At 32.9% G+C, this 14,114-nt stretch overlaps 3 protein-coding genes across 4 annotated transcripts; 2 read left to right on the plus strand and 1 right to left on the minus strand.

Moving 5' to 3' along the window:
• The first annotated feature begins 2,910 nt into the window (after positions 1-2,910).
• Positions 2,911-6,256, plus strand: LOC114178987 (aluminum-activated malate transporter 9-like). Its single transcript, XM_028065161.2, has 6 exons — positions 2,911-3,677; positions 3,877-4,014; positions 4,150-4,419; positions 4,886-5,022; positions 5,126-5,272; positions 5,343-6,256. The coding sequence occupies exons 1-6, from the start codon at positions 3,323-3,325 to the stop codon at positions 6,018-6,020; spliced, it is 1,725 nt and encodes a 574-aa protein (XP_027920962.2). The 5' UTR covers positions 2,911-3,322; the 3' UTR covers positions 6,021-6,256.
• A 1,331-nt stretch (positions 6,257-7,587) lies between these two features.
• Positions 7,588-10,988, plus strand: LOC114178986 (aluminum-activated malate transporter 9-like). 2 transcript variants are annotated; one of them, XM_028065160.2, is made up of 6 exons: positions 7,588-8,260; positions 8,508-8,591; positions 8,689-8,958; positions 9,078-9,214; positions 9,302-9,448; positions 10,100-10,988. In XM_028065160.2, the coding sequence occupies exons 1-6, from the start codon at positions 7,903-7,905 to the stop codon at positions 10,772-10,774; spliced, it is 1,671 nt and encodes a 556-aa protein (XP_027920961.1). In that variant the 5' UTR covers positions 7,588-7,902; the 3' UTR covers positions 10,775-10,988. The 2 variants fall into 2 exon arrangements, with proteins under 2 accessions (XP_027920961.1, XP_027920960.1); XM_028065159.2 differs by having other exon boundaries at positions 7,589-8,260; positions 8,454-8,591.
• Positions 10,937-13,304, minus strand: LOC114178988 (cytochrome P450 CYP736A12-like). The gene is made up of 2 exons (XM_028065162.2): positions 12,499-13,304; positions 10,937-11,939 (listed from the first exon to the last, which is right to left on the minus strand). Exons 1-2 carry the CDS (start codon positions 13,186-13,188, stop codon positions 11,091-11,093), a joined length of 1,539 nt encoding a protein of 512 aa, XP_027920963.2. The 5' UTR covers positions 13,189-13,304; the 3' UTR covers positions 10,937-11,090.
• Between the last annotated feature and the right edge of the window lie 810 nt (positions 13,305-14,114).

Below are 14,114 nucleotides of genomic sequence, written 5' to 3' on the forward strand. Positions count from 1 at the left end.
GTAGAAATGTTGAAGAACGTGCTTCTTTTTATTACATCCGAAAATAGTTTTTTTATTAAGATTATTAAGAGATGCACTTTAATTTTACAAAATTGTTTTAACAGATAAATTTGTGTTTATTTATATACGTTAAATCCGTTTTATCTTGATTTGGATTTTAATACCTTTTATTTTTCATATATATATATATATATATATATATATATCTCGTGAGATTAAATATTGATAAATATATTTAATGATTAAATTTTTTTTAGATCAATTTTAAATGATCTTGATATTATAGTAAGATATAGATTTTAAATTTAATTTAATTTTATTAAACTGAATTATAAGATACGATTTGTATTTATTTGAAATTAAATATATTTTTTATTTTTAATTTTTAAGTGAAGATTAAAATTAATGTCTTTTTGGACCAATTTTTTCTAACTTTATAATTGTATGTTGAATTTAGTTATTTTAATTAAATTTTGTTAAGTTTATTTAATGTTACAAACAAATTTTATGATAACTAAATTTGAAGTTTATTTATTATAATAAATAATAAATTTTATTAAGATAAATTTTAAATAACTTTGTTACCATATTAAGAAAAATTTTTAACTTAAATTCAAGTTTATAAAATTGACTTATAAGATTTGATATGTATTTTTTTAAAAATTAAATATATTTTTAATTTTTTAACTTTTATTAAGAATTGAAATTAATAACTCTTCAAAAATTTAGTTCAATTTAATCCTTCAACTTTAAAACGGTATGAAATTATTCATTTTAACTTAAATGTGTTAAGTTTATCTAACCTCAAAAATCTTTTTATGAATTATTTTCATTGTTTGACCCATTTTTGTTTTAATATTAATTAAAAAATATATTTAAAATGTAAAATAAACTTAACAAAATTTAATTAAAATAAATAAATTTACATATTTTTACATATAAAAAATTAAATTTTCAAATTCTAACTAAAAGCTAAGAGATAAAAAAATGCATTTAATCTTTACTTAAATACTATGAAACTATCTTTATACCTAATGGATATAGAACTCCATCAATCCAAAATACCGACATAAAGGAGATATAAAGATGAATGAGAAGGGTGATGATAGTTTGGAATTTTAAATGTCCATAAATGAATATTGTAATATGATAAAACAAATTCTGATAATACGTGTCCTTAAGATTTGAATAGTTTTATAATTTGAATGTTATTGTCAGTTGTTGCCAGTATTGTTGGGCTTTAAATGTTGGGTGGCCACACTCATAATTTAAATGATATGGTTTTTCTTTTACTTTATAAAACCTACATAATTGCTGAATTTAGAAAGCACGAAATAAAGAAGATCGTGACTTGCATTTTAGAAAAGTTAGGACGAGAAGGCAAATCACGCACATGTTCAACGTGGAGCTCATCACCACACAAACCTTAATGCTTTCATAATCCATTAATACTCCTGAATCCAACTTATTTGTTTTTATTATGTTCGGTTCGGTAGGTAAGAATTTATTTTAATTAAGAATTAAAAAAAAATGACGATAAAATTTCACTAAAGTAATGACGGTGATCATTCGGATCATGAGTTTCCATAAATTACTTCAAAAAAATTACCACATTAATAATCCAAGAGATTATCTATTTGTAACGGATGGTCTTCAATTGCTTATCCTTAAGTCATCTAACTGAGAATCTGATTAAAGATGTCGATAAGTCATACGATATACGATACAGTTAACATTACCAAATTGAAAATATTTGCAAAGATATAACTAAAAATGATTATATTGAAAAAGTTTTACAAAAAAAAACAAAAAGATAAAGTGCATCTTACAGGTATTAAACTTTCTACACAAAATCCATACGCACACAGCAAAATATGCTGGTCTTTATTTGATCTTAGAACAAAAATCAAATATATACCTATATATAATGCAGGTACACTAAAGATTTAAAGTTAAAGGCTAATTTTTCTCAAAAAGGATAAAATAATGCGAGTATAAAAAAAAGTATTGACTAAAGAAAGAAAGAAGGTTTTTTTAAAGGAAGGACAATGAGAAAAAGATGAAGAATGTTGAAAAAAAAATTAGAAAATATAGTATGATTTGTAAAATTTAGAGGCTTCTTTGAAAAGTGTATGGTAACATGTTTTAAAAAATATGATGAAGAAACAGTGTTATCACCTTCTTAATGACAAGATTATAATTTTCTCTTTACATTACTATCATATAATTTTTGTCATACAAGGTTTTATTTATTTGCTTTCTTTAACACTTCTTTGGATGTTTCATAAACCATTTTTTCCAATAAATAAAGAGTTATCCTTCACTTACCAAAGTACGTGGAAGTCAACGAGAATTACAATTTTTTTAAAATTTTAAAATGTCTTGAAAGTTTGATATTCTTAAGTTATTATCTTGAAGATCTTATATAAGTGACAAATCAATCATGCATTTATCCTTTGAAGCATTATATTTTTCAGTTAAATATGTTTTTTATTTTTTAAATTTCAGTAAAAATTATAATTATTATTATTTTTTTAAATTTTACACCAATTTGATCTTCTATTAATAAAATTAAATCGTATGAATTTAATTCTTTCAACTTAATTAAATTTTTTCTAATGTTTTAAATATTATTAATGATAATAATTGAATTATTTATATAATTTAAAATATTTTTATTTCAATAATAAATTAAATATTATCTTAAAATATATTTAAAACTCAAAATAAAATTAACAAAATTTTATTACAAAATCTAAATCCGTGGTATCTAAAATTTTGAAAACTAAATTAAATCAAAATTTTATAAATAAACCGATTCTAATCTTTATAAAAAACAAAGATATAAAAACATATATAACATTCTAGTGTATTGTAAAATTTAGGAAACTTATCTCATATAATAAATTATCCAGTGGCAGTAGTCATCCTCTCTCTTCTTGTTCTTTGAGGGAAATTGGGGCTTATCTTCTTGAACTTTGAACGCAGATTATTTGAAGCATCACATTCTGCTCTCTTCTTTGTCTCAGTGATGTCATGTCTTCTATCAGCTTCTGTTCCCAACCACGACAAAACAAAGCAAAAACCAAATTAGACTAATATTTCCTTAAAAGTGGAGTGATTCAAGTTCACAAAAAACTAGTGCAGTTCCAAAAATAATAACCAAGATAATATAATAATCTGCGGGAAAAGGTTTTGTGAGGGTGAAATTAGTTCAGTAGATCATTCGTCTATCACCAAAACACATGTCAACGTAAAGTTCTTGAAACAGAATAGCAATTACATCAATCGGTTTGGTTCCCACTTTCTCTGGTTACAAAAAATGGCTCCGAAATTGGTGAAATCGGGGTCGTTCCGTCACGGTTTGACGGAGAATGAGGAGAGGCTTCTCTCGGGGAAGAGTAGCAGTGACATTTCTCAGATAGGGATTGGCATGGTGATGCAACAGGAAGAGCAATCGAGGATTTTGAAGTGGTGGAACAAGGTTAAGCGTGTAACTGGGAAAGCATGGGAAATGGGTCGCTCTGATCCAAGAAAGATAATCTTTTCTGCAAAAACGGGTCTTGCTTTGACCCTTCTTTCACTTTTGATTTTCCTCAGAGAACCCTTCAAGGACATGAGTCTTTACTGTGTCTGGGCCATTCTCACTGTTGTCGTAGTCTTCGAATTCAGCATAGGTACATGTATACCTAACTAGAATGCAATTTTAATCATGTTTTTTTTTTTTTTTTAGAATAAATTGTAAAACTGTAGGTGATGTTGATCCTGTTCTAACCTTCAAATCCTTTTCATGTTTTTCTTTGGGTCAAGGGTGGTCTATCTGTCTAATCTTCGTATCAGTCGAATGTTTATAAGTTGTGATCGAACACACTGCAGGGGCAACTCTGAGCAAGAGCTTGAATGGTGGATTTGGGGCCTTGTTGGCTGGAGCACTTTCTCTGGGAATGGCTGAGTTATCAACATTGGCTGGAAAATGGGAGGAGCTTATAATTATTATATTCATCTTCATTGTAGGTCTGGTTTCACACTCACTTTCATTTCATTTCTTGTTTGTGAAAAAAACTTTTGTTTTATGATCCACGTGAGTGTGTCTTTTTGCTTATGAATTGGTCTTCTGAATATGCGTATTCTGTGTGATTGATCTGCTAGGATTTTCTGCCACTTACACAAAACTATACCCTTCTTTCAAGCCTTATGAATACGGGTTCCGCGTGTTCTTGATCACGTACTGTTTCATTACTGTATCCGGGTATCAGACAGGGGAATTTGTTGATACTGCTATAAATAGATTTGTCCTCATTGCACTCGGTGCTGCTGTCTCTTTGGGAGTAAATATCTGTATATATCCTATCTGGGCTGGAGAGGATCTGCATAATCTTGTCATAAAAAATTTCAGGGATCTTGCAACATCTTTGGAAGGTACAGCACAATGTCATCTTTGCAACATCATTTGGTTTGTTGCTTCTCAAACATGTTTCCTAGGTTGTATACATGACAGTTAAAAACAGTGTTCTTAACATGTGTATCAGAATGAAGGAATCTACTTTATGTTCAAATTTAACACATTTAAATTTTAAAGTTTTCTTCAATAGTGGAACTAAAATCAAACAAAAGTAACCCATTGTAAATATTGTGGGGCGTGCAGAAAAAAGAAAAGGAAGTAAGTAACACTGATATTGTCTAGTATAACGTCTTTTTATAGAACAGTAACCATCAATCTACTATAGTAGAAAATTAATCTGATTCTAACTTTTCCACTTTATCTAACTATAGTAAAATTAACTATTTAATGAAATAAAGAACAATGATTTATAATGCATAGAATCTTAGTCTGACGTATTTACCCCAACAGTATAACTCTGTTGAGCTTGTCTCTCTTTGCCAGGTGTTGTCAATAACTACCTTCATTGTGTTGAATACAAGAAGGTGCCATCGAAAATTCTTACTTACCAAGCTGCTGAAGATCCAATTTACAATGGGTACAGATCGGTTGTTGAATCGACAAGTAAAGAAGATGCATTGGTACAGTAGTAGTAGTAGTAGTACCCTTCAGTTTTTTTCTCTGGTTCATGAATATATATGTTTGACATCATTTTGACTCGTTCTCATGTGCTGGTGATTGAAGATGAATTTTGCTGTGTGGGAACCACCACACGGTCATTACAAAATGCGTAAATATCCATGGAAGAATTACGTGAAATTAAGCGGGGCTCTGAGGCATTGCGCATTTATGGTCATGGCTATGCATGGATGCATACTTTCTGAAATTCAGGTACTTCTTCTCTGCCAACTTTCTGATAATGCCCTGTTGTGTTCTCTTAACTTTCTTCTGTGATGCATAGGCCCCAGCTGAGAAGAGACAGGTTTTTCGTAGTGAGCTTCGAAGGGTAGGTTGTGAAGGGGCGAAAGTGTTACGTGAACTTGGAAACAAAGTTCAAAAGATGGAGAAACTAGACCGGGAAGACTTGCTGGATGAAGTGCACGACGCAGCAGAGGAACTGCAACAGAAGATTGATAAAAAATCATACCTTCTTGTGAATTCAGAGACCTGGGAGATTGGAAACCGACCAATTGAAGATGAGGAGAGTGATCCTCAACAAGAAGGAAAATTTCTTGAGCACAAGTCTCGTAGTGAAGCAGTGCTTGACCTGAGAACAGTTGAAGTTCCACATTCTTGGGATGGAAATTTAACTCTGGGCAATAACCCTGCAACTAATGCCTCTCAAAACATGTCCAGAAAACAGATATCTTGGTCTGCTCATGTTTATCATCATAAGTCAAATGCGGAGGTCAAAGAAGGTCAACAACAACTCAAAACTTTCGAAAGTGCTAGTGCCCTATCTCTGACAACATTTTCATCGCTTCTGATTGAGTTTGTGGCAAGGCTTCAAAACCTGGTGGAGTCATTTGAAGAGCTAAGTGAAACAGCAAACTTTGCTGACCCTCTTGAGCAACAAGAGCCATTAAAATCTCATGGGTTTTGGACCAGGTTGTTTAACTGCTCAAAATCTAAGGATTGAAATACGGTCTTCCTTATGACTGAATCTTGGAGTAGGTCGTGACGATAGCTTCATCGAGCAGAGTCTGATATACTAAATGAGAATCCGCATTACTGTTTCTAAATTACTTTAGAGGTTGCTAACTTGATTCTGAATGTAAGTTACTTTCCAAGGTTGCTAAACGACGATGTTTTTGTATGATGCCATGTCCTTATGAACGAACATCACTGAAATTTTAGAAAATACTTACATCCAAATCGCTATGTTAACGAGTTTAAATTCTTTTTGGTTTTTAATTTTTTTTACTCAAACTGGTCCTAGTAAGGTCGGATCAGGTTAGATAAAAATTCTATTAATAAAATAATATACATTAGAAAACATGGAAAAAATAAAAAAAAAAGTACAAAGAAAACTTTGAAAAAAACTAATATCAGGGTCAAGAGCTAAGGAACCTGAGAGAAGGTAAAGAAGAACTTAGTTATTAGAGAATTTACTAATGTGATGTTTCATTTATATGTAACTCATCTAGTAGTAATTAAGATAAGGCTCGTATTAAGAGTTTCTCCCAATTAGGCTTTATTTACCATCTAGTATAATTATCATAATCAGTTTTATTAAACCATGATAGAATCTAGAATAGTTAAAGACTATCTTAGTTGTTTAGAATAAAATGAGTTAAGAAGAATTTATTCTACGTTTTTCTTAATCTAACATATAAATTAAGGAAATTAAGTCAATATTTGATCATATATGAAAAATATTCTTTATGTTTGTGAGTATTTTCTCGATGAATATAATTATTTTAATTCATCAACGTTAATTTTTTTTTACATTCAAATTGACATTTGATATTTATTTGTCAAATGATATAAACATATTAAACATTAATCTAAAATGTCGGTTAATATGCACAAAAATTTTACCCAAAAGATTATAATAACTATTTTTCTATTAATTTTTAAATTTTTTAAAATAAACTATATCTATGTTTATAAAAAAATGAATTTTTCTTTGTTTAGAGAAAAAAAAAGCATATTTAACTCATTTAAAAAGTATGAACTTTTGTGATTAATTAACATATACTGTGATTAATTAACATATATTGTTTTTATTAAAATTATACTAAATAACGAGATTTTCACGCTATCAATAAATTTTATGTCATGTCTATATCAAACAAAGAATTTTTGTTGTCAATATTATTGATGTAGGTAACCGTGTCAATCTTCATATCGGAGCCATTTCATTTCATGAAAGCAATATTTACAATATTATTTTATATTAATTACAAAATTTATATTTTTTAATATATAAATAAACATGAAAGAATAAAATAATAGTCCTGTAACCCAACTAATTATACAATAAAAATTTCATTGAAAAATATAAAAATTCAAGCACGCAATATAAAAGAAATTAACGTAAACATAAATAAAAATTTTCAATTATGTAAGAGTCGAACTATTGAATAAATATAACTGTTTTTATGGATAAGAATAAGTAATAAATATCCATCTCTTCGTATTTGGGCCCAACCTGTGACGTGTTCAATTTTAAACGATCAAGAACTCATGCAACCGAAACTGCACTAATCTTTGCCCCAATCATGTCATGTTCAAAACCCTCGCGGTTTGGTTCCTGGTTTCCGTAAGAAACACAAGAAAGTCACGCCACCACAAAATTAAGATTTTTCTTTTGCAAGAACCATTTTTTGTGAGGATGCAAATAATGCAGTACAATCAAAAGAAAAACCTGACTCCGCTTTTTGTTTGTATGTATGAACTCAACAACACAGCTTCACTAATAGACAGGTACTTACTCTCCAACACTTCACGTGTACACTCTTCACTAGTGGAACGGCATAACATTCATTACCTTGCCACTCATCTCAATCTCTATTCGAATGGCTCCGAGATTGGTGAAATCGGGATCGTTTCGTCACGGTTTGGCGGAGAAGAAGGAGAGGCTTCTGTCGGAGAAGAGTTTTGGTAATATTTCACAGATGGGGATTGGCGTGGCAATGATGCAAGAGGAAGAACAGTCGTGGATGGTGAAGCGGTGGAACACGGCTAAGCAAGTGGCTGAGAAGGCATGGGAGATGGGTCGCTCTGATCCCAGAAAGATTGTTTTCTCTGCAAAAATGGGTCTTGCTCTGACCCTTATTTCGTTTTTGATTTACCTCAAAGAACCCTTCAAGGATTTGATTCGCTACTCCGTCTGGGCTATTCTAACTGTCGTCGTAGTCTTTGAATTCAGCATAGGTATTATTGTAACTATAACTCTGTAACTGCTCCCAATATAATAATATCTTTTCTTTCGGTGGTGGGGGCACTTGATTTTTTCAATTGTTTGTTCCTTTACTCCTTTTCTCAGTTTGAAGTAGACGTTAACATAATGAATCTGTAACTGTTACTGTATTGGTAAATTGTTATAAAAGATGATGCATTAGTGCAGGGGCAACTCTGAGCAAAGGGTTTAACAGAGGATTGGGAACTTTTTCGGCTGCAGGACTTGCTCTGGCGATGGCAGAGTTATCAAAATTGGCCGAAGACTGGCAGCGGCTTATGATTATTGTAAACATCTTCACTGTGGGTATGGTTTCATGTTTTGTTTGTGAAAATATGTTGTATCCAAAAATGTACATTTCTGACATATTTATTTCTGGTTTTCTGTGTGATTGATCTGATAGGATTCTGTGCCACCTATGCAAAAATATACCCTACTTTGAAGCCTTATGAATATGGGTTCCGCGTGTTCTTGATCACGTATTGTTTCATTACTGTTTCTGGATATCGAACAGGGGAGTTTCTAAATACAGCTATAAACAGATTTTTACTTATTGCACTTGGGGCTTCTGTTTCTTTGGGAGTAAATATCTGCATATACCCTATCTGGGCTGGTGAGGATCTGCATAATCTTGTCACCAAAAACTTCATCGGTGTTGCAACATCTTTGGAAGGTATTCTGCAATATTTTATTTATCATCTCACTTATTCTCAGTTACTCTCAAACTTGTTTCTTCCTTGGTTGTATTGTAATAAGTTAATAACTGTTGTGTTTTTGTTTTCTCTTTTTCAGGCGTTGTCAACCACTACCTTCAGTGTGTTGAATATAAAAAGGTGCCATCTAAAATTCTTATTTACCAAGCTTCTGATGACCCAGTTTACAGTGGCTACAGATCGGCCGTTGAATCTAAAAGTAAAGAAGATGCATTGGTATTGTTTGTTTGCTTCAGTTTTCTCTGGGTCATGAATATATGTTTATCATCATTTTCACTGACTGTAACATGCTGGAGATTGCAGATGGGATTTGCTGTGTGGGAACCACCACATGGTCGTTACAACATGTTCAGATATCCATGGAAGAATTATGTGAAAGTAAGCGGGGCTCTGAGGCATTGCGCATTTACGGTCATGGCTATGCATGGATGCATACTTTCTGAAATTCAGGTACTTCTATTGGCTTTTAGTTTTTTCTGTCACTCATTTTCCATGCATCAAAATAGTTAAAACTCCAATTGTTGCATATAATTGATTATTTACCAAATATCAAAACTTGTATTAAGTCATCTAATCAATCAAGACAATTAACACAAACATGTACTTAATTATGAGTTGCAATTTGTTGGATGTTACATAAAATCTACTGATGCAATCCTCACGGGTCACAAAAGTACGGGGTTTTACGTAGTATAAATTAAAAGGAGGGGTTCATGTGTAAATCTCAATAGATATTGTTGTAATTAAATGTTTTTTAAATAAAAAAGAACAAGTAAGGTGAAGGCTATTTAGAAGAGTTTATGTATAATTTAATATATCTTTATGATATAAATGCTTGTGTAAGTATTTTAAAGAAATCATAAGAATGACTTACGATATATCTCTGTAAGCTTCTTTTTAAGCGAGTTTAAACAAGTCTTCTGAGATAACTAACAGAAACAATTTTAGCTTAGGTGAAAGTAGTTTAACCATATTTTCTTTTTATTATAAAAATGAATTACATATAAATATTTATATAATAGTAAATTAATGAATAAGATCTTCATTAATGTTATAATAGAAAGCATTTAGATTTCTTTTATTTATTTCTGTGATAAATAGGCCCCAGCTGAGAAGAGACTAGTTTTCCGTAGTGAGGTTCAAAGGGTGGGTTGTGAAGGGGCAAGAGTGTTGCGTGAACTTGGAAGCAAGGTTAAAAAGATGGAGAAACTAGGTCCTGGAGACTTGCTGTTTGAAGTGCACGTAGCAGCAGAGCAATTGCAACGGAAAATTGATCAAAAATCATACCTTCTTGTGAATTCAGAGAGCTGGGAAATTGGAAACCGCCCAATTGAGGATGAGGAGAGTGATCCTCAACAAGAAGGAAAGTTTCTTGAGCACAAGTCTCGTAGTGAAGCAGTACTTGATCTTAGAATGGTTGAAGTTCCACATTCTTGGGAAGGAAACGTAACTTTAGCCGATAACCCTCCAACTGATGCCTCTCCAAACATGTTCAGGAAAGAATTATCTTGGCCCGATCAGATTTACCAGAAATCAAATCCAGTGGCCAAAGAGGGTCAAGAATCAAAAACCTACGAGAGTGCTACTTCACTGTCTCTAGCAACATTTATCTCGCTTCTGATTGAATTTGTGGCAAGGCTTCAAAACCTGGTAGATTCATTCGAGGAATTAGGTGAAACAGCAAACTTTTTTGACCCACTCGACCAACGACCACCGGTGGTAGCATCACCTGGTTTTTGGAGCAGGTTGCGCAACTGCCTGACATTCGAGAACTGAAACATGCACGGCCTCATGTCAAGCGTCATCTTCTATAGAATCTGCATTTTGGAGGACTTTTGATTTTGTTGTATGTAAATGAGGGAATGAATGAGATTCGAATGCGGAAATGAAGTTTGAATTGTGATGTAAGTCATCAATTTTATGGTAGCAGAAGCCTCAAACAGCAGAACATTTCATCCATATATATTGTATGCAACAAAAATATATTCTACGAGTGTCTTATTATAGTGTTATAGCAAAAGTTACAAAAAAAAAAAAGTAGGACAACTATATTATAGTCTGAAACCATATCATGCTTTATGTCAAACTGAAATCAATTGTATTCATTACAAGATTCCCTGAGAAAACGATTCCTGGGTACAGCAAACAAGTGCTTCACTCTGGGTATCGTGAGGCCAAATTTCTCATTCATATCCAACTCATCTGGGGCCATACCTCCTGGAAGTTCCCAACTAAAACAATGTACTAATTGAGCCACTACAAGTTTAACTGTTGCTAAGCCTAGGTTTATTCCTGGGCATCCCCTTCGACCAAAACCAAATGGCGTATATTTAAAGTCATATCCTCTGAAGTCTAAATTGTTATCGATGAATCTCTCTGGATAAAATACTTCAGCATTATCAGACCATACCTTAGAATCTCTTCCCATGGCCCATAAGTTTATTATGATTCTTGATTTTTTCTTTAAGAAGTAACCCTGAACAGTAGCATCCTCTGTTGACTCTCGAGGAACTAATGGTCCAGGAGGATATAATCTCAATGTCTCCTTGATCACAATATCCAAGTAATTTAACTTCACCAAATCATTTTCCTCCACTAATTTGTTCCTTCCAACCACATTATCTAGCTCATCTTGAAGCTTTTTCATCACTCTTGGATGCCTCAGGAGTTCAGATAGCGTCCACTCCACCACAGTTGCAGAAGTTTCAAATGCCCCAGCAATCATATCTAACAGTATAGCCTTGATGTTAGTTTGATCAATGACATGGCTTTGTTCATCACGAGGATCGATGGGTTGGTACATCAGCGAGAGTAATATGTCTATGAAGTCCTTATGGTGCTGTTCATTTTGAGCATTTGAACCCTGTTCATGCTCCTTTATTATCTTTTCCAACACTTGGTCAAGCGCTGTACTAATTTTCTTGTAACTTCGATTCAATCCCTGATAATAAAACTTAAATTACTTGTTCACATACAAGAGATTGAAAGTAACACTCCATTTCCATCCTAAAAATCAGGACAACATGTTGCCAATCTATCACAAAGAAACTTGACAGTAAATTAAATACCAGAAAAAACATAAAAAATATAGGCTGTAACTCCCTTCTAATCCTAATATTAAAATCATCCCTTTGGCCTTCAAACTTGTAAAAATTCATTCATTTTAATCATTAAATGCTTCACTGCAAATTCATTTCATTAATTACATTACAGAAAATGATTGTCCAATAAAAGATAGCGTAGATCACACTGCTCCCATACATTTCTATAAAAGTTAAGCAAATACATTTATTTTAAACTTGTGAAAAAATCTAATTTCAAACTGGTAAATACAAAGAATATTCTTCTCCAAGAAATATGTTTAACACTCAAAAATAATTTCCAACATGTACTTATAGTTATGCTTCCTAGAAATGTTCCTTACTATTTTTGCTACTGTGACATAAAGTTACTGTGTAAAGAAAAGAAAAGATTACGGTTGCGTTATTTAGTATATATACCTGAAGATCCAAAGAACCAAGCCAAGGCACATAATCCGCTAAATTAAACGCTCCGGTGATGTTCATCCCGGTCTGAATCAACCCCTTCAAATCAAACTCATCGTGCTTGCTACACCCGAGCACCATTTTGTACACGATATCCTCCACAACGTCGTGCATCACCATGCTAAGGTCCAACACCTCCCCTCTTGCGGCGCGCGCCTCCACCGACTTCACTACCAGCTCCAGCTCCCGCTTCCTCAGCGGCGCGAAGGACTCCACCTTCGACGCGCTCAGAAGTTGGAGCGTGCACACTTTCCTCATGTGCCGCCAGTACGGGCCGTACTCCGAGAACACTAGTCCCTTGGAGCCGTAGCCGAAGTACTTGGACGCTTCGAGTATTGGACGGCTAGCGAAAACGACGTCGTGTGATTTGAAGAAGTGTTGGGCGGCCTCGGAGGAGGAGACGACAACGGTTGGGACCTGACCCAGGCGCAGGGACATGATGGGCCCGTATTGTTGGGCCAGGGCCTGGAGCGTGCGGTGCGGGAGCTTCCCCAGCATGTGGAGGTTACCGATGACCGGGAAGGGTGGTGGTCCCGGCGGGTTTCTCGGGTCATCTTTGGTGTGGTTTCGACGCAGGAAGATGAAGGAGACAATGGATGATATTAAGAAGGTCAAAAGGAGGAGGAGAGGGATCGAAGCAGACATGGATGATCAATTGATTGATGATATGATAAGGTGGATATGAGGCTGCTTCTGCTTAAGCGCGGTGCAAGGTTGACTTCAAACTGCTCTTGTTAAATTTGTTAATATTTCTTTTCTAATACTTTTTATGAGAAGTATTTTTTGATAATGTGAAAGAGTTGCCTCTTTTTATTGTGAAAAATGTGACATAATTGAAATCAACCCAAATAATTTATTTAAACTTGTAGGACGGTCATTGGCAATAATTTGCATAATATCAGAGTTTGAAAATTTGATTTATAATATCTATGTCGAACTTAATGTACTATATGAATATTATTTTAGACTAATGGTCGAAGGTTTATTCCAATAATTTTTAAGATTTTTAATTTTTTCTGTTATTTCGTTTGTTTTGTATTTTTGTAAGTCAACCGACTAAGGTGTACTTATCGAAGGTGCATCCATGTTAAGACGGTGATTCGGATAAAATGATAAATATTATAATTAATGTAAGATAAAATTTGAATAATTATATATTTGACATGTATTTATTGTTCATATTGACATGTATTTATTGATTTCCTCATAGATCCATGATTAAGGTTAGTCTAAATGGCCCAATTATTTTTAAAGTTGATTATTGATTTTTTTACCTTGATATAACTATAAACTTAATATTGGTTGTGCTGTTTAGCTAATCGTTTCATGAGACACATAAATCGTAAATGACTCATGTGGAATTATGTGGACAGTTTAACTGACAACGATAGAAAGAGATATTTGATTTCTTGTGACGTATGAATATTGTTTACCTTTGCCATTCGGCCCAATAAAATCGCCAGACCCATACAGTCCAAATATATTTCAATGATTAATATGTTTTTAGATATAGAGATAAACCATAGAACATTTTTTTTTTATTAAAAAATATTTTTTTATAACTTTTTCTT

This window comes from Vigna unguiculata, chromosome 3 (genome assembly GCF_037176805.1).
Source record: "Vigna unguiculata cultivar grain cowpea cultivar isolate G323 ecotype 2 chromosome 3, ASM3717680v1, whole genome shotgun sequence".
In the NCBI taxonomy this organism is placed as follows: Eukaryota; Viridiplantae; Streptophyta; class Magnoliopsida; order Fabales; family Fabaceae; genus Vigna; species Vigna unguiculata.

What these genes read in the sequence shown, in the direction of transcription:
- LOC114178987 (XM_028065161.2), top strand. Translation starts at nt 3,323, where the DNA reads ATGGCTCCGAAATTGGTGAAATCGGGGTCGTTCCGTCACGGTTTGACG. An exon ending in TATATTCATCTTCATTGTAG is followed by an intron (nt 4,015 to 4,149) that starts GTCTGGTTTCAC and finishes TTGATCTGCTAG; the next exon opens with GATTTTCTGCCACTTACACA. An exon ending in TCTTGCAACATCTTTGGAAG is followed by an intron (nt 4,420 to 4,885) that starts GTACAGCACAAT and finishes TCTCTTTGCCAG; the next exon opens with GTGTTGTCAATAACTACCTT.
- LOC114178986 (XM_028065159.2), top strand. Translation starts at nt 7,903, where the DNA reads ATGGCTCCGAGATTGGTGAAATCGGGATCGTTTCGTCACGGTTTGGCG. An exon ending in TGTAAACATCTTCACTGTGG is followed by an intron (nt 8,592 to 8,688) that starts GTATGGTTTCAT and finishes TTGATCTGATAG; the next exon opens with GATTCTGTGCCACCTATGCA. An exon ending in GCATACTTTCTGAAATTCAG is followed by an intron (nt 9,449 to 10,099) that starts GTACTTCTATTG and finishes TGTGATAAATAG; the next exon opens with GCCCCAGCTGAGAAGAGACT.
- LOC114178988 (XM_028065162.2), bottom strand. Translation starts at nt 13,188, where the DNA reads ATGTCTGCTTCGATCCCTCTCCTCCTCCTTTTGACCTTCTTAATATCA. An exon ending in TTGGTTCTTTGGATCTTCAG is followed by an intron (nt 11,940 to 12,498) that starts GTATATATACTA and finishes TTTTATTATCAG; the next exon opens with GGATTGAATCGAAGTTACAA.